This window comes from Vipera berus (genome assembly GCF_964194415.1).
Source record: "Vipera berus genome assembly, chromosome: 1".
NCBI classification, from domain to species: Eukaryota; Metazoa; Chordata; class Lepidosauria; order Squamata; family Viperidae; genus Vipera; species Vipera berus.
This window is the reverse complement of record NC_138202.1, coordinates 335,847,931-335,870,451: the sequence shown is the minus strand read 5'-3', so window position 1 is coordinate 335,870,451 and position 22,521 is coordinate 335,847,931. Positions and strand designations below refer to the sequence as shown.

Below are 22,521 nucleotides of genomic sequence, written 5' to 3'. Positions count from 1 at the left end.
ATATGTATCTATATCTCCCCAACATTTCTTCCTTACACTAAAATTGCAATTTATGTTATAAGCTGAGAATTCCAAGTGTGTCTGTGTTAGTGTGTTTGTATGTGTGTGTATTTGCACTGCACATAACTATCATTTTGAGGTCTGTGAGTGTGTGTGTATTTGTGTGTGTGTAATAGCAAAGGGACGCGGTGGCTCAGTGGGTTAGGACGCTGAGCCTGTCGATCAGAAGGTCGGCAGTTTGGCGGGTCGAATCCCGAGTGCTGCGTAACAGAGTGAGCGCCTGTTACTCATCCCAGCTTCTGCCAACTTAGCAGTTCAAAAGCACGTAAAAATGTAAGTAGAAAAATAGGGACCACTACGGTGGGAAGGTAACAGCGTTCCGTGCGCCTTTGGCGTCTAGTCATGCCGGCCACATGACCACGGAGACGTCCTCGGACAAGCGCTGGCTCTTTGGCTTTGAAACAGAGATGAGCACCGGCCCCTAGAGTCGGAAACGACTAGCACGCATGTGCGGGGGAACCTTTACCTTTACCTTTAATAGCAAAGGACCTTGGGAAATACTTTCCTCAAACTTTCAGGAAGAACAGTGAATATCTATCAGTCTCAAATATTTGCTGGTCTAATCTTATTATATATAGGTCGTCCAAGAAGGGAGCAATTTCAGCTTATTCCTTGAATGTAAGAAGATTGTGTTACTATAAACTGTTTCCAGATGCCAGAGAAGATGTTTTAGTAAGACGCATATAAGCACTACTGTCACTTACCACATCCACCTTCACAACAGCATCAGAATTCTGTCACCAGAGAAAGGAATGTGGAATGGAGAAAAACAAGGGAGAGTTAATAAAATGAAGGAGAGTTATTGCTGTCTGTAGCACACATACTTGAACATGGGGTACAGCATCTTTGAGCCACGGGAGAAGCCCAAGCACATATCTGACATCAAACCAAAAAGGAAGGTAACACACAGCCCAAATCAATGGAAGGAATGTTACAGATGGATGAAGAAGCTTAGGGTGCTGTTCTGCCCAGAATTGTTGCTAGGACTCTTAATTTATACATGCAGAATAGCTAATGACAAATTGATTTTATTTTTATGCTTTATGTAGCATCATCAATTCACAAATCTTTTATAGCACATATAGGCAAACACTGGGCCACAGATTCACTGAAACTCTTTACCACTTGCTCTTCAGGTCCCTTGAATAGTCTTCTCCATCTGATGCCTTCAGATGTTTTGGAACAATAGCAATTCTTCTCACAGTGACTAGGGATTCTCTGAGTTCTGGCATTCTGAGTGCAGAGCACCTGGTTGGGGAAAGGTATCCTGCCCCTCTCCCACCCCTCCATTTTTCTTGTCATCCAGCTGTTCACCATCAACTGGGTAAAACATGCCAAACTCAAAAACATTCTGTAAGGAAGACACTCACTTTGAAAGTACGTATTGTTTCAATACTTGCCAAAATGTTTGATTTGAAAAGCATGAAGCAAGCACTCTTCCCAGTATGACTTTGGAGAAGGCTCCCAAGGGCTAATATAGAAATCAAAGGTCATTCTGGGGGATAGGAAGATCTGCATTGCGAAAGTCTTGCAATGGAATTTAATGTTCATGGAAGTGAAAAAGGAAAAAAAAGTTCCTCTGGTAAAGAAAATCATAAACTAGGAAAGCATGTGGAGATAATCTATATGTCATACTAAATATGTCAGGACTAACAGAATGCACACCGCTCCCTAAATACCAGAACAGAATTTGCTTGTCAATGTTTTCCCCCCTCCCCATCCCATTTCATGCACTATGTTTGTTTAAAAAAATATGAGCCTCTTTACTGATAGGTAACCAGGAAGGTCAGGCATTTCGAAGGGTGATAAACATTATTTAAATATTATTCATGACCACAAACACCCTGAATTTAAATAATGCCTTTGGAGAAGCCAAAGTGTCATAAATCAGTGAAGGGGAAGAAGCCCAGAGTTTTGGGCCCGATAGACACATTTATCATTCTGAGAACATATTGTGGGAATGCTTGCAAAAAGGCTGCTGAGACAATAGGCTTATCCAAATTGCACTCCCAAATCAGGATACTCAATCATTCTTGATGGTCCTGGTTTTTTTCTAGATAGGTAGACTCTTCCAAACAGCGTTCCAGGCACAGCCATCCATTATGCATTTAGGCCTGTAGATTTCACCTGGCTAGGAAACTCCCTTGATGGCTGGCACATCAGTTACTACTTGCTCAGAAAGCCAATGGTTTCGAGTCCTTGACTTGAACAGCAAAATAGAGAAAAACTCAGAGAAGAAGTCATTTGCTCCCATCAATTAAAAAGAATTTGCTATGCTTCAAGGCACATTCAGAACAATCTAAATTATTTCAGACAGAGTGGTGTAGGAATTGGATCTCAAAGTTTCATTGACCACTATAATTAAAATGCTGTCATGTGGATCAGACCTAGTCTGCCTTTCTTCAATTAATCTTGAGATAGATTAATGGGATTCTACAAAAACAATCCTCTGAATGCTTTACCTGTCTTTCCAGATTTCTTCTCTGAAATGGAGTTTCCACACTTTCAACCCAGTTCCCAAGATATGATTATCCATTTGTATTCTGCCCTTTAACTGAATGCAACAAGCCAACAAGTTTTTTTATACATTCTACTGACTAGACTCTATGCAGGATGCGAACTTTAAAGCCCCATTTTTGCCTCATTTTCAGCTGCCAGGTAAGCAAGACTATGTGGAGTCTCCACTACTCCTTTTATTCCCAACACTGCTTTTACAGAATTATACAATAACAGAGTTGGAAGGGACCTTGAAGATCTTCTAGTCCAACCCCCTGCTCAATTAGGAGACCCTATACCATTTCAGAGCAATAGTTGTCCAAACTCTTCTTGAAAACCTCCAATGATGGAGCATCCACAACTTCTGGAGGCAAGCTGTTCCATTGATGAATTGTTCTGTCAGGAAATTTCTCCTTAGTTTCAAATTGGATCTCTCTTTGTTAAGCTTCCATCCATTACTTCTTATCTTGCTGTCAGGTGCTTTGGAGAATAGGTTGACCCCCCCTCTTCTTTGTGGCAGCCCCTTAACTATTGGAGGACTGCTCTCACATCACCCCTAGTCCTTCTTTTCATTAAACTAGATATAGCCAATTCCTGTGACTGTTCCTTATATGTTTTAGTCTCCAGACCTCTAATCATCTTTGTTGCTCTTCTCTGTGCTCTTTCCAGAGTCTCAACATCTTTTTTATATCATGGCAACCAAAATTGGATGTTGTATTCCTAGTGTGGTCTTAAGAAAGCAATATAAAGCAGTAATAACTCTTCATATGGTCTTGATACTATCCTTCTGTTGATGTGTTGATGCATCCTAGAACTGCATTGGGTTTTTCTGGCAGCTTTCCAAGACTTTCTTTCTCTTTCTCCCTCCCTTGTCTTCTTTCATTCTGATATTGCCTGTTGCAATATATATAAAAGTATATATTGTTCACATGGGCTCTACTCCTCATTGGTAATAATTACTATCAATAATCATTGGTAATAATAATTATTACCAATCCTCATTGATAATAAGGACAGAATGAAAGCAATCAGCAGCTGGTAACTCCAAAAATTATTCAGATGCACCAAAACCCAATTCATTCTCTCTTTGTTTTGTTTTACTGTTCGGCACTGTGATGCTCTTCAGTATCTTGAAACTGATTGCTAATTTTCCCTACTAAGATAATTAATATTAATTATATATTTGCTTTTGTTATTCATATTAAAACAAAAACACCACCACTCAATTCCAAATGGTACATACTAAATTTAAATGGGTTTTGTTATTAAAAGTATTTTAAGTGGAATTGGAACATTTTATGTGTCATTACTGAACCTCAATTAATCAGAACACACCGTTTGGTCTGTGGTGGATATACGGTATATTTGGAGAAATTCTTGTGTCATGTTTCTGGAGCACATCTGGTAACAGTTCTGAGTTCAAAATAGTGGGTTCAAGTGTTCAAAGCTCTAAATAAAAACCTTTGTGTTTTGAAATTTGGTCTGAACATTTTGTTCCATGTTGTTTTGAGTGTTGTAATGTTCCCTGATTGAACTGTGTTTTTTAATTAACCCCCACTTCCCAATAAGTGAGGGATGGAGGGAAGTGCAGATGAGGAGATGTGGTTAAGTACATGTATAGAAATATCACTTTGATATTAAAAAAGACCACTGGTAGTTAAGTTTACCACTATTTCTAAAATTAGGAGAGGTATTTTGGTTTCTTTCTCAGATACACCATCATTGGAAAGTGTGCCCTGTGCATTTGAGTATGAGACAGAACTCCTATTTTTCAGCTTTTCCAATTGTCACATGGAAAAAGCATCATGCTTGAGTTTTGGGGCAGACTGTCAAATGTAGAAAATGGACACGGCATACTCTAATAGGGGGAACTAACCACTCACAGGTAGGAAACAGAGAACTTGAGAAGGAGTAGGTTAAGACCTCTGCTACCCAACAGTTTTTCACATGAACATTCCATTACAAATAGGCAAGAAAAACTTAAGGAACACTTAAGGATGTGTTGGGGGGGACTGGTGGGGAGAGGCGGACTTCAATCATGTATCATTTTCCAGGAATTCTAAGTATATAGTGTGCATCAATATGAGAGAAAGGGTGTGGTTTGTACCCTTTGCCCATTTCTGTAATCCCCAAGGCTTCATAAGGGCAAGAGGTGCTCTCCACCTCCAAAAGGTACCCTTGCTCAAATTGTGAGCAATCAAAACACAACTGATGAATTAATATACCAACAAATCAGAGGAACACTCATGAGATCACCACTCTTGGGACTCATAGCAGAGATCATAATGCGGCGTCTGGAAACTGTAGCACTTCCACAGATAACAACTAAAAGAATGGATCCAGTATGCAGACAACGCCCTCATAATAAAAAGGAACAACTATAGAAGACACATGAAAAAATCAACAACATCTTCAAAGGAATAAAATTCACAAGGGAAGAAGAAAACAACATACTACACTTCCAGAGGTAGTGATGGCAAATTAGAAATGCAAGTCTATCGAAAAACAATCCACACTAACCAGGTATTCCATTACCAAAATTACAGTCCAGCTTTCCACAAGAGGAGCTAGGTAAGACATTATTCAGATAAGTACAAAGACATCACAGTAACCCAGAACACCAGAAAAAAACAAAAAACAAACCAGCTGTATGACATCTTTCAACAAAATGGATATCCACACAACTTTATCAAAAAGTGCTTGACTCTCAAACCATTATATTACAACCACTAAAAGCTACAAAAAGGATAACATTACATACATCAAAACCATCTCAGAAACTATCAACAGATTGTTATACCCAGAAGGCATCACCATAGCACACAAATCGGTATAGCACACAAATCAACTAAAGCCTCTAAATCATTTTAGTGAACCAAAGATCAGACTCAGTAGCCCAAGAAGAAAAATACAGAAGTTATCTACAATAGGGGTCTCCAAATTGATGTTGGAGACTTGGCCACTTTAAGACTTGTAGTATGGCTGGATGAGGAATTCTGGGCATTGAAGTCTACAAGTTTTGAGACCCTTAATCTACCACATATGGTGAAAGGACTATAACAACAATATGTAGAATAGATAGGCAGAAGGCAGTGTATCAACTAGAGGCAGAAGGCAGAGAATATCAACCAATAGTCAGAAGACATTATAAAAAGTCCTTAATCTCACAACACATGGATAGACCCAACCATAGTTTCTGGGAATTTGCTGAATGTAAACTGAGCTGTAAATTACACACAGCAATTTTCCAACAAGGATAGGAGCAGAAGGAGAAAAACAAGAGACAGATGGAAAGGACCAAACCCAGACTTCATTATTTGAATGAAAGACTGTTCAGAGATTCAATCTTCTGGGTGCCATGCATCAAACCCTTTAGGACTTCTGTAACTCATCCTTGACCCCTCTTACCGCTTCCAACTTCACCATGGTCTCCATCTTCTTGATGGGAACCTCTGGCTCCATGTTAACCACAATTTCACCTGTGGGGTGAGAGTAGGGCCCCCCATTTGCAAGAGTCACATAGGCGTTCATAAGTTTAGCTGGACAGAAAATAAATAAATAGGGAAAAAACAAGAGTGCATAATAGGCACACACAGGAAAGAGAAAGAGAGAGAGCACAGATATATGAAATATTTTAGTATGGAAGTTGTCTGAAGATGAGATAAAGTAGATAACACTGAAGAATGAAAATCTGGTTGAAAAAATGTAGAAGAAATTGAGGAGGAACTTGGGGTTTAAAAGGAAAAAAACCCTCACAATAGTAAGAAGCAAAACATTGAATATATGTGGTCAATGTGATGGGCTCATCTATCACCACAATCATTTTGTGTTACATAGCTGATTTTGTAATTCCACTGAGTATATCTCTTGGCCAAATATTGGAATAATTTAAGTATAGCCATTATCAATATTGTCACGTTAGGTTGAAGAAGCAAAGTCATAGATATGCAACATCTTTGTTTCTTAAGGCTAACATAAGAACGACTCTCCTAACACACTAAAACATAAAACTTGAAATAACAAAATATAATTAAATGTTCCCATAATCTTCTGTGTCTGAACAAATAAATTATATTATGTTTTGCTATTAGAGACTAATTCACATAATGTGCTTAAGACAATATCTCCTAACACTGAATTTGCTCAATCCTATTTCAACTAAATTTAGAGTGTTGACTGAACTCAGCTAGAAACCTTATCTGTTGTGAGATTTAAACATAATCTCTTCAACATCTTGTTATGAAGAGCAATTTGCCATTCACCCTCAGATTTCCCATTTTCTTCTGTGCCAGCAAACTATCATCTGGATTCCTTGGTGCTCTCTGAGCTTGGATGTTTTCTTGCAGACATTTCATTATCAAACTAGGTAACATCACCATCACCAGTGCAGTGTATTGATGAGGTTACCTAGTTTGCTAAGGAAACATTTGCTAGAAAACAACCATGCTCAGAGAGCACCAAGGACTCCACAATTGAACCCTGAGCTACAAATATTCTCTTCTATTTTTTTCATCTGGATACTTAGAATGTATTAATACGTCATGCCCTTGGCCAATGAGGACAACCAGTCCATAAGTTGATCTTCTCCTGCCATCTATTCCCATAGCATGAATTCTCTTTGATTCCCTACCTGCAGTGCTCCAGTGCTGAGACTTCTTATCTGGAGGTCTATAGATGAACTTCCGTAAAGAATTGACAGCATGGCTTCCCACAAGGGTGTAACGCCCAAAGGCACGGCAATCCACCACACGAATATTGAGGGGTGGATGTAGGAGTTCATTTTCAGGCAGATCCTGAAAATAAAAATAAATACAAGTCATGGATATTGATCAGGTTCTGGTATTTAAGAAAGAGGCACAGAAACAACAAAACTGCTTTATAAATAAAGGCTATGGATTTAGCAAGCTTAATATATTGTCTGTATCGCTAAAATAGGCATCCTGAATGCTCTCCAGAAGTTTTGGATTTCAACTACCATTAGTTTTAGCTAGCATGGTTAACACCGGCAAGATTAGTGAGTTGTCTAAACATCTGAAGAACTTTAGCCTGCTAACCTTATTTATGGGAGCACCTCTTGCCGGCGTTAACTTCCCATCGCCCTGTGCGCTCCCACAGAGAGGGCCTCCTCAGGGTGCCATTGGTCAGGGAATGTCGACTGGCGGCTCCCAGGGGGAGAGCATTCTCTGTGGGCGCGCCTGCCCTCTGGAATCAGCTTCCAGTTGAGCTCCAGATGGCTCCCGACCTTCGCTCGTTTCGCCGCGACCTGAAGACTTGGTTGCTTGAACAGGCCAGCCTGGACTGAGGGATTGGATTTTAGAGTTTAAATTTTAGAAATTTTAAATTTTAGAATGTATTTATTGTTTAGGGCTATTTGATTTAATCTTATTTTAATTTTTATACATTGTGTATTGTTTATAGCGTTTTAATTGCCCTGTACACTGCCCCGAGTCCTTGGAGACAGGCGGTATATAAATCTAAATAAATAAATAAATAACCTTGGCTAATACTCACAATAGCTCTTAAGGTTTTCCCATAGTTTTTTCCCTGATATGTATGGTATTTGTAACTAGTTATAACATTTGGAATATTCCAAATTCATAACATAATTGGACTTTCTAATGAGAATAGTGAAGGGAAAACACCAGACTTTGGGGGAGGTAAATCACAGCAGCAGAATATGACTAGCTGTACAGTAGACTCTTAATGCTATGGAGCATTAAAGCTGTTCTGACAAAGGAGTAGGTGTGAGAGAAGAAGGTTTAGGAAGATGATAGATACAGAGGTTAACAAATAGAAATCTCCAGAGAAAATACCTGCTGAATTAACCTTATCAGGCCTGTACAAACAAACTCCATCACTCTTTTACACTGCCTGGCTTGATTCAACAAGGTATTGAGGCACAGAAGAGAGCTGGTTCCTTAAACTGTAAAATCTTCCTCACAGGCTTCATAACAGTCTTTTTTGTGACTATTGTTGAGAAAGCAGAAGAGAAAGTTTCAAACTGCAACTTCTGAAGAGTTTGTCTCCTTGGTTAAGTACGTTATTTTGAATGTTGAATTCTTAGTTTGGATTGCATAAATTCTAAAAGTCTGTTCTCATTTTCAAACCCAGTTTCTGAATGCTTAAGGGACTGGGAAAATAAACTTCAATAGATCCTCTGCACCTTTGGAGAGTTCATTGTTTGTTTTCTGGTTCTTATTAGTCAGCTCTCCTCTTCTTTATGTACAAGAATCATTGCCAGAGTGAGCTAAAATACTTTCAAACAGAAATTTTGGGGATACTCAAACAGCTATTAAGAGAGGTCAACTTGTCATACCTAATGCATATCTAACCTGGTTGAGCTGTTGACCAGCTGATCAAGTGTTTTGCCTTGTGCTGAATGATACAATCTATGCCAAATATGAAGTTTGCCAAATTTTCATAAGAATTTGATATTTAGAATATGATTACACTGAGTAAATTAAGATTTAATTATGACATCTAAATTTGGGGGGGAGGGGTTGGGGAACTATTTATTGCTGAAGGGTATGAAAGCTATTATTGTAAGATTAATGCTGCAAGATATAAAATGCATTTTTGAATCCTTCCTTTTATATATAATGGCTATTTGTAAGTATAAATATTTGCATACCACTTTTGGCAGTAAAATTATAATCAGATTCTGCATTAACAGCACAGCTCTATGCATGTCTTAAATGTAAAACCTACTTATTTCTAAGGGGCCTTTGCCAGGTATGTAAAAGTAAGGCTGCAGCCAAGGAGGATCAAATTCTCTGCCAAAGACGTCTATTGGATGATCAGTGAGAGCTTTGTACACAGCTGAATCTGCAACTCATCAAAACATTGTCTGCTTCCAAGACCAGTTAACCAGCCTTTGGTAAATAGATATGGGTCAGGCCGATATCTGGTTAGCCTTAACATTGTTATTGCCTTGGGCATAGTTAGGCCACCAACGTCTTATGAGAAATGTACTTGAATTTCTAATCTGATTTTTCACCTACATTGTTTTAGTATTATAGCCAAAGAAATATGTGATGTCCTTGAATTACAAGTATTCTACTACTGTCCGGGAAGTGAGAGTGAGGGTTACACAAATGTCATGCTTTTCAGTGTCATTTCACAATAGGAAAACCTTAGGAAATATTGCAAGAGCACATGTATTCCACATAGTCTAAAATTTCAGCCTCATGCCATTTACTATGCTCACATTATGGAGAATGGGGTCAGTATATGCTGGGAAGGAAGCCCTAGGAAAGGATAAGAAGATGGACAGGACATGAAATTTCTATCTTTCCATGGATTTCAGAATGCAACAGTGGGAGTAGGCCACCTCATTGTGAGCATCTAAAATGATACCTACAGAATGCTGGATTAGATTATGTTGGGATCCATCAGGGCTGTCCTTTCAATTCCCTTCTTCCTTATGCTGCTTCCAAGAAGGGAGAAAAACTCACCACTTCAAACCATTTGACCAAAGTGCTAAAATTGGGATTTTTCTTATAGTTCTGGATGAGAGATGATTGGACCCCTCTTCCAGCACATTCAATGTCCACTCGAGGTCTATCCACCTGGGCCAAGTTCACTCGCTTCAGGTCTCTCAATCCCCAAAACAAAATCTAGAAGAAAGTTGAATCAGAGATTAAAAGAGAAGTCTATAATGGTTAAAGGTAAAGGTAAAGGTTCCCCCGCACATGTGTGCTAGTCGTTTCCGACTCTAGGGGCCGGTGCTCATCTCCGTTTCATAGCCGAAGAGCCAGCGCTTGTCCGAGGACATCTCCGTGGTCATGTGGCCGGCATGACTAGACGCCAAAGGCGCACGGAACGCTGTTACCTTCCCACCGTAGTGGTCCCTATTTTTCTACTTGCATTTTTACGTGCTTTCGAACTGCTAGGTGGGCAGAAGCTGGGACGAGTAACAGGCGCTCACTCTGCTACGCGGCACTCGGGATTCGACCCGCCAAACTGCCGACCTTCCGATCGACAAGCTCAGCGTCCTAACCCACTGAGCCACCGCGTCCCTTTTCTATAATGGTTAGACAACTGGAAACACCAAAAAGACAAAGAAACCAAGGATTCAAACAATGCAAATCCAATTAATATACATGTTTAAGAAATATAAGAAGACAATGTAAGAAATGTTACCAGGAAACTTAAGGAGCTTAAGAAACAATGGACCAATTTCCTCATAATGAACACTGTTGCCCTAAAACTCCTATGTGCATTGAAAGGAAAGCCTCCATTTAGTTAGTTATAAAACAAGGGCCGAAATGTTAAAGGTTTCAAAAAATGTATTCTAAATTGTTGAAATTCTTGCTCTGATATTTATTTAACTCACAGCTAAATTACTATTCATAAGTTGTCCATGATGCTTTTGTTCATGATTGTATATATGTAATTATATCTTCCAAGCTCTCTTTTTGTTTTATTTCATGTGACTTCATGTGGGGACATACAGTATATATACAAAAATCTAAGCACACACAAACATACAGAAGATTGCAAATCTGTGCCCAGTAATAAACTCTGCTTTTGAAGATAAAGGCAAGATACCTCTGCCAGTTCACAAAACCACTTAGAATCGCCTTATAGGGGAAATGTGCAGGATAGATAGATAGATAGATAGATAGATAGATAGATAGATAGATAGATAGATAGATAGATAGACAGACAGACAGACAGACAGACAGATAGATGGATAGATAGATAGATAGATAGATAGATAAAAACAGTTTTCCAAAGCGAGCCACCAGTTTATGATCTGCTATATGGATTTTGTGCTAAAGAGATACTTACAAACTCACAATAGTTATCAAAAGAATTCACATTACCTCTACTCGGTATTTGCTCAGAACAGGGCGAATCCCCAGAGGGACAGGCAAGATAGGACCCCGGTCCATATCTGTGGGTCCATCAATGGGAGGCAGGTCTGATTTCCCAGCTGGTCCAATCTGGAAGATAGAAAGCTGATATGAGAGAGATTCTATTTTTTTTTAGCTTCTTATTCTTTGCAAGCATGATGCATTGTCTGTCGAGAAGGTAGTTTTTCATTTATAAGTTTCTTATGATTTAGGGGTCTAGACCTGTGGTGGCGAACCTATGACATGTGTGCCATAGGTGGCATGCAGAGCCCTCTCAGTGGGCAAGCACACTGTCGCCCCAGTCCTAGGCCTTCAGCTAGGTTTTATAAAACCTTTTTGCTTTAGGCCTCCACTGCCGTGTGCAAAAAAAAAAAAGTTCAATCAATCAATTTCAACTTCTCACAGGGAAAAAAAAGATCTCGTAAAGTTGGAATTGATTGATTGAACTTTTTAGTCCCACCCAGTCTGCCATTACCACTGCAGCCATGCCCACCCAATGGGCCACGCCCACCCAATGGGCCACACCCAGCCAATGGGCCACGCCCACCCAGCACCCAACAATACATAAGTGGGTTTTGGGTTGCAGTTTGGGCACTCACTCTCGGTCTCTAAAAGGTTCGCCATCACTGGTCTAAACTATCTTACACACACACACACACAACACACACACAGAATTCTGTTTTTAGAGAAATTATATTACTACTTCTTGCTTTATTTTTAGCTAATTTAGAAAATCCAATTACAATGGCTTATCTGGGACTTAAATAAGTTAATTGAAAGATGAAAAAGGCCGGTAACAAGCAATGGCGTAGCTATTATAGGGAAAAGAACAAAAGATACAAAATAAAAGGAACAAGTGATAAACAGAATGCATGATGCAAATAGATCCTTGGGCTAAGAGACATGAAGGAATAACAAGAAGCAGTTTGTTCGATCTTAACAGCCTAGACAATTTGAGAAACATCTTAATTTGTAGCACAAATGATTGGTGACCACCAGCAAGATCTGCCTTTCTCATTATAAGGAAGCTAAGAACATGGATATGAGGGAGGGACAGGGGAAGAGAAATAGGCAGATCCATGAAACAAACACTATTCTCAAATAGGAAAGAAGATGGAAAAGCAAATGACCGATTTCAGAAATGAAATAACATTTCATATTTATAAGATCCTGTCCTATCAGGGTTCCATTTCTATGGCTTGCTCTATGCAATCCATCTGCAGAGAAGTTTGGGTTATCTTGATAGCAAGTATCATTTAGTTATTTTGCCTCTTGTTCTTTCACAAATGCCCTATTTTATCCAGTGAGACAAGTAAGTGCCTTTTCTTGTTTTAATCCACCATAGAGCCTTGGTGGAGCAGTGGGCTAATGCCTCCTTAAGTAACACCAGCTGCCTGCAATTAGTGCAGGTTCGCATCCCACCAGGCTCAAGGTTGACTCAGCCTTCCATCCTTCCGAGGTAGGTAAAATGAGGACCCAGATTGTTGGGGGCAATAAGCTGACTTTGTAATAATGCCGCTTGGGGTGTGTGTGAAAGCCCTAATAAGCAGGCATATACATAGAATGAAGGTTACTGCTAAGCTTGTAAGCCGCCCTGAGTCTTCGGAGAAGGGCGGGATATAAATGGAATAAAAATAAAATAAAAATAAATAAAATATTTTTAACTGAGATGAGAGAATAGGAGAGAATATGAAACACTACCACTAAATATCTCAGATAGGGCAGGATACAACTCCCATCCCATTTTGGGTCCTATCCGCTTCCCTCAGGCCAGAATAGTTTACACCCCAGGATTAACTCTGAAACAAATGAGTTTGTCTAATGAGGTTTTAAGCCTGATACTATCCAGATGTGCTCTAAAATACCACAGTTCATTCCATTACCTGAAGGAGTTCAAAGGCAGCCAGTAGGTCTCCAGCAGTTGAGTTACCCCGATAGATCTGGTAATATTCCAACTGAGGTGGGAAACGTGGAGGGCAATATTCCTCATCTGACATCTTTACCACAGGTTTGGCAAATGTTCGTCCCATGAAGTCAGCCTTCCCCTGAAAATATACAGAAATCATCATCCTAATCCTTACCCCCTGCTCAAGCAGGAGATCATAAACCCTTTCAGATAGGTGGCTGTCCAGTCTTTTCTTAAAAACCTCCAGTGATGAATTTTTGTTCAAAACATCAAGGTAAAGACTATTACATCTTGATCCCCAGTCCACCCTCAGGGGAAAAAAACAGTTGACAAAAAGTTCAGGATTAAAGTAGCCAGACAAGCTACTTTTTTCATCTTAGCCTCAAAAATAAATGCCTGGGAGAAATGCCTATGGGGACAGCAGTGCAGGAGTGATGCTGTTTTTCATCAATGAACTGTCCCTTCCTTACAATATTTTTACACATATAACAGGATCCTGGACATGACCCTGCTGCTAACTATCTAGTTTAGTCATCTAAGAGCAATATATCAAATTGTATTAACAAAAATGAGGGATAGCAGGAGACACTCTTACTGGGAGCTTCTGAATTTATATAAAAAAAGAACCTCTGTTTCATTTTATGGACTAGGGAGACCCAATTGCCTTACTGGCCTTGCTCTTCTCTTACCACTGTATCCTGGTCATAGATTTCAATGACAATAATGGGAGGGTCATCCCGCATCTCATGCGCTTCCCCATATAGCTCAACATTGTCAAACACCAGCAGTTGGTCCCAGGTAGGACAAAGTGTTTCATTCAAGACCTGGAAGTGGAGGTAGCAAAGGATTAAAGATGTCTCTTCTTCATTTCAACAAATCTTCTTTTGGTTTCTGTTCTACAAGGTGTTTTTTGTTTGTTTGTTAACATAAAACAGAAATCATCCACTTTGTTTTGAATTTGAAATTTAAAGGTTATTATACCAAGCCCAGCATTCTGACCCCCTTTTCAATCAGATTTTTTTTGGTTCACAGACAAGTTGTTTTCTGTGGTCGTATCTTAATTATGGAATTCTTTTTCTAGAGAAATACAAAAGGCTTTCATAATGAGCATATCATAATACACTGAAAGCATATTTACCCAAGGATACCATGTATAATTAGTTTTAATTATACGGGGAAACATCTGTAAGGAACAAAAGATGTCAAACGGTCCAAAGAGAACGAAAATGCTTGTTATGCATGGAAACAAGCAGACGAAGAAGAGTGGGATAGAATGGAGCATGGAATTGGGAAAAAGTTTTGAAACATTTTGTTGTTGTTGTAAATATGCTGTTGTTTTTTTACTGTTATTTTAGTTACATATGCATGCATGCATGCATTCATAGACATATATTTTATGGCAATTCTAGAATAACTATGATTTTTTACTATTTATTTATCCATCCAGCAAACATATATGACTGTCCACTTACCATAATAATAACAATAGCAACAAAATACATAAGTAAGTTAAAAGAAGAACACTGAGTCACTATAACAAATGCCTTATCCATATATTCCACCATCCCCACATCACAGCAGACTCCATTCACAGGTGGGGGAAAAGCCAGGTCTTTTTGGCCTTCATGAAAGACTGACAGGGTTGGGGGTTGTCTGAATCTCTTTCAGGAGGGTATTCCATGAAGGAGGGGCTATTTTCTTCACCCAACCAGATGACATTGTTTTATCAAAATGACACACTACATGCCCCCTGTGTTGGATCTAGTAGTACAGTCAAAAACCATCAGGGATGTTATGATGACATGGGAATGGCATGCAATTGCTGCACCAGAGTTGACAATGGCTGGAGAACCATGAAACAGGACTTCTGATTTTCCTCAGAGTAGAAGAAAGAATACATAAGAGAAATTATTGGATCAAGAATTAGTCCCAAGTTATTTACGGATTTAGAAGGATGAATGAGTACATTGTTTTTATTATTTAAAAATGTTTTAGTGTTTTAACTGTAATTTATTTTTTGACTTGTAAGCTGCCCAGTCATTGACTGAGATGGCCAGCTGTACTAATTGAATGAATGAATGAACTCCAACAGCCCAATGAATATGTAGCCAATAACATTTGAACAGCATCTGAGAACACATTCTGCACACCCTCAGGCAACCATCAAGCAAATGCACTTCAAAATTCTGGCATAGACTACAGTGTTGCAGTGTTGCAGTGTTGCACGGTTGATGCAGGTAAAAATTAAGCAAAGTTTTGATCACACCCTTGAAGACACCATCTCAACGTTTTTGACCTTGCAAATACCCTAAAAGACCACCTAAAATAGAATTTTTACATCCTGCACCTTCCAGATGTGGTAGAATATAACTTCAATTACTCTAGTTAGCACAGCTGTCATGTGTACCAAATGGAGTTTATAGGAATTATAACCCAGCATACCCAGTGGTGGAAAAGGTTGACCTGCAACAACACTTCTTGACTTAGGCAGCCGTCATCTTACCTCGGTGCATTGACTTTGAGTGATAAAGAAAACCCGGGCAAAAGGATCAGAAAGGCCACTGCTATCTGCAGCGAACAAACTTCTGGCCTGGTACATATGGGCTCGGAGTTGGAAGACTTTTTTCTCTGCGATGGAAAGGACAAAGATTATTTAGTACATTCAGGAAGACAGAGGCAGAATTAGATTTTGGGGAAAAGAAAAAAAATGAAATCATTTTGCAATAGCCTTGAACCAGGGACCAGTTTTCAAAATTTATACCTAGAAAATCAGGCACCTTAATAATGCTGACTATATATATATCTCAGATATAGCCCCATTACAATATTAGGCAGAGTGCCCCCTTTTTACATGGCAAATGCTGGAACAAACCCAACAGTATATTGGAAGATGGAGCTGTGATGTGCCAAAAAAAACTGGTCCCACATTCACTTAACCTAGCATGCCATTCAAGTAACATGGAAGCAGCTAATGCCAAAATGAGATGTCCCCCCCCCCGCCCCCCAGGGACCTGGAACTGCAGGAGGCATCACTTTATCTTAGAAAAGGTATTCACTTCACCATTGTGAGAGACAAGAAAGCCTGCACTTAGGGGCCCCCACCTGTCCCAGTGAAAACAAAGGGGATATTTTCTTACTGGTATAAAGGAGGCTGATGGGTGGGAAAGTTGGGAGACCTTGTCCCGCAGGAAGTTTCTTTTCCTCAAAGCCACAGGGTAGGCCATTGAGGAAATCCTTCCTCTGTTTGTTGAGTCCTAGCCACAAATAAACTTCCATTTTGGCCTGTACAGTCCAGCCGGCTGGCCCAAATCCCCTTTTCCCAGGTAACTGAAAAAAAGGAAGAGAAAGGTTGAACAGGGTGTGTTTCCAACATTCTATCAGAACCCTCCCCAATTATTCCTTCCTACCTTTGAGTTCTGAAACAATTTAATCCAAAGCTAAAAAAACCCCAAAACACTAGCAAAATCATTAAATCTGTAACTGGATGGAGATGATTGGAGCTGTAATCCAAACACTGGGTTGATTTTTTTTAAAATGCCTTCTTATGTGTTTAAATGCTCAAAAGTAAACCACACAATTAAACATGTTTTAACATTTTGGGTTTATCAAATGAGTATATTATTTAAATGATGAAAATATCCTGGAGTTGGAAAAATACCAGTTTCCAAGTTTTTTCTTTCTTTCTTTCTTTCTTTCTTTCTTTCTTTCTTTCTTTCTTTCTTTCTTTCTTTCTTTCTTTTTCTTTCTTTCTCCTTCCTTCCTTCCTTCCTTCCTTCCTTCCTTCCTTTCTTCCTTCCTTCCTTCCTCTTTCTTTCTTTCTTTCTTTCTTTCTTTCTTTCTTTCTTTCTTTCTTTCTTTCTTTTTCTTTCTTTCTTTCTTTCTTTCTCTCTCTCCCTCCCTCCCTCCCTCCCTCCCTCCCTTCCTTCCTTCCTTTCTCTTTCTTTCTATCTTTCTATCTTCCTTCCTTCCTTCCTTCCTTCCTTCCTTCCTTCCTTCCTTCCTTCCTTCCTTCCTTCCTTCCTTCCTTCCTTCCTTCCTTCCTTCTCAATTTCCTAACATACTATATCATGAAGTTCTCAACAATTCTGGGATGTGAAAAGCTTCAGCTGAAATTCTGTTTCACACAACTGTGTTGAAAGCACAGAACTGCCTTGGCCCTTGTTGCCGTCAGACTACAAACAAGCGATTCTGTGGATAAGGAGGATCATGATATCCTGGGAAATTTATATCCCTCCGTCTTTCCCCCCCCACACATGCTTCTCACATGCTAGTCAGATAGAAAAGGACATGCTAAGTCACCTTTAGGAAAACCGTCTTCACTTTTCCACAGTCTTTGCCTGTTTCCTCATCCACAATGGAGTACAGGATATCCTTGGAGGGGATGCGGGCATAGGCGATGCGCTTGCCATTGCTCATCATCCAAATGAAGATCTCAGGAATGCTGTGCTGAGGCTGAAAATGATAGGCAGAGAGGAGAAAGACATAGATTGTTGAGCATGATGAACAAAGCACCTACACTTCACTAAATCCATTTGTTTTCCCATTTCAACTGTGGGACTCTGCTAGAGATCAAAAAAGTTAGTTTGGGAAAAAGTTAGTTTCCATTCTCTCATTGTTCTAAGATGGATTTCCTACTCGGTCACCCAAACAATCACTTGGCCTTCTTCCACATGTAAATGGAATCATTGATTTGCCTGGGATCACAACCTAAAAGGTCCCAAATGCTTCTTAAACAACAAAAACCTAGGTCAGAACTAAAGAAGCTTCTTGGATGAGAAGTAAAACATCTTCAAGGAAAAAACAAAGTCCAGCTGACTTTGGAAAAGCACTTTCACAACAACTGTGACCTGGATGCCTGAGAAGCTCCATAGACACTTACATCTTCCTTCCTATTCAGGACAGAGGTTTAAAGTTTTGGTGCAGCTGTCCCCATAACAGGGATGTTGCACCATCAAATCTGCAGCGATTTCCTTCCTTGATTGAAACGGAAACAGTGATGCAAGGAGCAGGACACCATATGCACCTGCAGACCTAAACCATCCTTGACACCTAGGGTTAAGGTGCACATATTAAAGGGAGTTAAAGTTATGAACTAATGAAACTAAGTCTCACCTCATCTGCAAGGAACCGCAGCTTTTGTAGGAAGTTTTGGGATTGCTTCAACTTGTCCCTGATAGTGGTCTTCTTAACCTGAGATCTCATGGTCTTAGCTTGCTGACCCATCGTTTCCTGTGTGGTGAAAGAAGAAGCAGAGAAAAAGAAAAGAGGATGAAAGACAAGACAAAAGACTACAAGAATGTGCATTTAGAAGTGGATGCGCCTAAGGTACCTGGGCCTATTTCTGACCACATGTAAACAATGGCTTCTATTTTATATTCTTTATTAATATCTAAACTATCCTCAGGTTATTCTAACAGAAAAGATTTTAAGATTTATTCAATCCAAATAGACACCAGAGTACATTCTTAAGGAATATAATGAGCCGCTGGGCGAGCTCATTCGTGGTTTCGGGGTGGGGTATCATCAGTATGCTGATGATACCCAACTTTTTCTTTCCACCCCGAACCAACCCAGTGATGCCCTTGACGTGATGTCCCGTTGCCTGGAGGCGGTCCGGGTTTGGATGGGGAGAAACAGGTTTCGACTCAACCCTGCCAAGACTGAGTGGCTGTACGTACCGGCATCTCAGGTTAACCAGTTTGTTCCATCATTAAGGATGGGGGGTGAGGTGTTACCCCCCGTTGATAGGGCTCACAACTTGGGCATCCTCCTGGACTCACAGCTCAACTTTGAAGATCATATAGGAGCCGTGACCAGGGGGGCTTTTGCCCAGGTTCGCCTGGTGCGCCAGTTGCGGCCCTATCTGGACCGAGATGCCCTACGCACAGTCACCCATGCGCTCGTGACCTCCCAGTTAGACTACTGCAACGGTCTCTACATGGGGCTGCCCTTGAGGACCACTCGGAGGCTTCAACTGGTTCAGAATGCGGCCGCGTGAGTTGTGATGGGAGTTCCCCGATACTCCCATGTAACACCTCTTCTCCGCGAGCTCCATTGGCTTCTGGTTGCCTTCCGAGTGAGATTCAAGGTGCTGGTGACGACCTATAAATCCCTAAATGGCTTGGGTCCGGATTATCTGAGGGAACACCTGCTGCCGGCATCAACTTTCCATCATCCTGTGCGCTCCCACAGGGAGGGCCTTCTTAGGGTACCGCCAGTAAAGGATTGCCGGCGGGTGATTCTCAGAGAGGGCCTTCTCTGTGGGTGCGCCTGCCCTCTGGAACCAACTTCCGATGGAACTTAGGACTGCCTCCGACCTCCGCTCATTCCGCCGGGACCTGAAAACTTGGCTCTTTGAGCTGTCGGGCCTAGACTGAGGGGTTTTAATTGGGTTTTAATGTTTTAACTTTTTAAATTTTGGGCCCTAAATTTAATTAACTGTTTTAATTAACTGTTTTAAATTTTTTAACTTTTGTATGGTATGATTTTAATTGCCCTGTAAACTGCCCTAAGTCCTACGGAAATAGGGCAGTATATAAGTTAAATTAATAATAATAATAATAATAATAATAATAATAATAATAATAATAATAATAATAATAATAATAATAATAATAATAATAATAATAATTTATGTTCTACAGTGTATTCCTAAAATGATTTTGCTCCATGAATCTGGCATGATCACATTTGAGACTCATATTTAGTAGTTTTTCCAGTGATTCAGAAAGCAGCGGTGTTGGTGTCTAAAATTGCTCACTGGAATATGAATGCAAAAAGGACACTGGACAGAAGTTCTCTTAATGGTTTGTCTTTATTTGCCAAATGGGGATTGTAACTCTTTAGCTGGACTTTGGTGGATGATAATTGTTGATAATCTCTTTGATTTAAAAGGCAGATATCTAGGGTCCAAAAGTGATAACTTGCAATACTTGGGAGGCGTGAGCCTGTGGATTTCAAGAACATGGATTCGATTTTCTCCTAGGCCAGTTTTGCCATCTACAAGGTTTTCCCAGGTTGGTTAAAACTTCTGAGAAGAAGATTCATTGTGAGATGAGGGAGAGATTGTCTGCCTTGAAAGAGGCACCAGTTTGTTTCCCTTTCCAATAGTCCAGCCCTGCGAATTAGGAGAACTACCATCTTTTTTTAATTTTCCCTTCTTGGGGAAGTCTGTGAAGGTGATAGTAAAGCAATTTACAAAGAACCCTGGAAAACGTTTATTTGCCCATAGGCAATCTGGATTCAAGCCTATATTCAGAGAAAAATTACACTAGTTACCTGCATGGATAACCTCTCACATGGCTAGAGTTTTAGAGAGTGATCCTTCTTTGTCCTACATTTCTCAGTGGCCATCAGAACTGTTGACCATCATATTCTTCCAGGTTACCTGAAGACATTGTGAGCAACATTTTATGGTGATTGTGTTCACTACTGTGTGGATAATCCCAGCTGATAATTATGAGGGAGGAGAGAATGAGTTCTCAGGCCCATCAATATAAATTGTTTGACCCTCTGGCCTATTTTATCCAACATTAATTGAAGAGGCTATCCAATGATTGTAAGGTACCATAAATATGCTGATATATAGTAGAATATATAGTAGAATCTCTAACCCAGTGTCTTGACTCTGCACTATGAAATGTTTTGTGTATAAGAAATAAATAAATAAATAAATAAATAAATAAATAAATAAATAAATAAATAAATAAATAAATAAATAAATAAATAAATAAATAAATAAAGGAAGGAAGGAAGGAAGGAGGAAGGAAGAAATAAAGAAAGAAAGAGGGAGGGAGGGAGGGAGGGAGGAAGGGAGGAAGGGAGGAAGGAAGGAAGGAAGGAAGGAAGGAAGGAAGGAAGGAAGGAAGGAAGGAAGGAAGGAAGGAAGGAAGGAAGGAAGCTCACCAGTTCCCGCATGCAGGATTTCAGCCTTTCCCGGTCCAGACGTGTCCGGGAGGAATGGTTTTGATCTTTGTTGGAGAGAGACACAAACCTCCTGCGGAAAGAGGATTTTGTGAAAAAAGAAAATTATGACCACAAAATTCAGTCCTCATTCTTTTATCCTTTAATATTTGATTATTAAATGGAAAAGGAGAATCTTACCAAATTTACTGGCGATAGAAAATGAGGGTGGGTAAGGGGGTGCACGATTAGTAAATAGACAGAAAAAGGAGATGTGGAATGGGACAGATACATCTTCCTTTCTGCTCTTCTTTCTTTCTTGGAATTCCTCTGTTTTCCCAAATGCCAGGCTGTAGTTATTATGTACCAAGATAGCATTTACTTCTGCTCTTAGAAACACTTGAAAATATTTTATATTCCATAATTAATGCTCAATTAGCACTTATTTATACAATAATTTCTGTATTTTTCAAAGAGGGTCCTTCGAATAAAATTAATTTTGAAGTGGCACAATACTAGGTGGGCAGGAGCTGAGGTAAGTAATGGGAGCTCACCCCATTGTGGGGCGCTTGGGTCTTGAACCCCAGCTGCCAGCTGACAAGCTCAGCATCTTTAACTGCTGAGCCATAGTGGAGATAAACCTCACTAATTATTTGAATCAAGAGTCTTAAGAGGCAGCTGGCCATCTCCAATCCCCTTTCCTGACTTACAGACATCCACTGCTCAGTTCTTCCAGCACTCCTCGGAGACGGCGCTCTGGGTGTGGTTTTTCAGTTTTGATCATCTCATGCACATCATTGAGGCCTTCTTCCTAAAGGAGCAGAAGTGATTTTCAGTAGGCAGTGCTAGAGTGTGAGATTTGCACTACTCATTCCAGAGGCATTTAATTCCACCCCACCCCGTCTTCGTCTCCCCCTCCTGTCTCGTTTGCAGGTACTCACCAGCTTGTCTGCAATCTTGTCAATGATATTTGAATTGTACAAACGTCGTCTCTGGTCCTGCCACCAACTCTTGATATAAATACAAGGTTTCTTGTCAAAATATGGTAAATGAAAATAGTTCCTGTAATAGCGGGAGAAAGAGGGACATATTTTCAATCTGTATCACAATAGCCTTTCCCCCCATTTATTAGTACTTTTCTCTAATAATGGTAGTCCTCAACTAACAAGATTTCATTTATTTATTTATTTTATTTTATTTTTATTACATTTATATCCCGCCCTTCTCCGAAGACTCAGGGCGGCTTACAAGCTTAGCAGTAGCCTTCATTCTATGTATATGCCTGCTTGTTAGGGCTTT

General features: G+C 39.9%; 1 protein-coding gene across 1 annotated transcript in view; it reads right to left on the bottom strand.

The window, feature by feature from the left end:
* Positions 1-22,521, bottom strand: part of OTOF (otoferlin) — a gene marked incomplete at both ends in the record, with an annotated part of 185,511 nt that overhangs the window by 25,527 nt on the left and 137,463 nt on the right. Inside the window, 14 exons of the mRNA XM_081312999.1 lie at positions 765-794; positions 5,965-6,035; positions 7,187-7,349; positions 10,011-10,172; positions 11,385-11,504; positions 13,298-13,459; positions 14,010-14,144; positions 15,824-15,948; positions 16,458-16,647; positions 17,620-17,772; positions 18,433-18,549; positions 21,226-21,316; positions 21,933-22,033; positions 22,164-22,284. Of these exons, the coding sequence (XP_081169125.1) occupies positions 765-794; positions 5,965-6,035; positions 7,187-7,349; positions 10,011-10,172; positions 11,385-11,504; positions 13,298-13,459; positions 14,010-14,144; positions 15,824-15,948; positions 16,458-16,647; positions 17,620-17,772; positions 18,433-18,549; positions 21,226-21,316; positions 21,933-22,033; positions 22,164-22,284 (1,741 nt within the window). The remainder of the gene's footprint in view (positions 1-764; positions 795-5,964; positions 6,036-7,186; positions 7,350-10,010; positions 10,173-11,384; positions 11,505-13,297; positions 13,460-14,009; positions 14,145-15,823; positions 15,949-16,457; positions 16,648-17,619; positions 17,773-18,432; positions 18,550-21,225; positions 21,317-21,932; positions 22,034-22,163; positions 22,285-22,521) is intronic.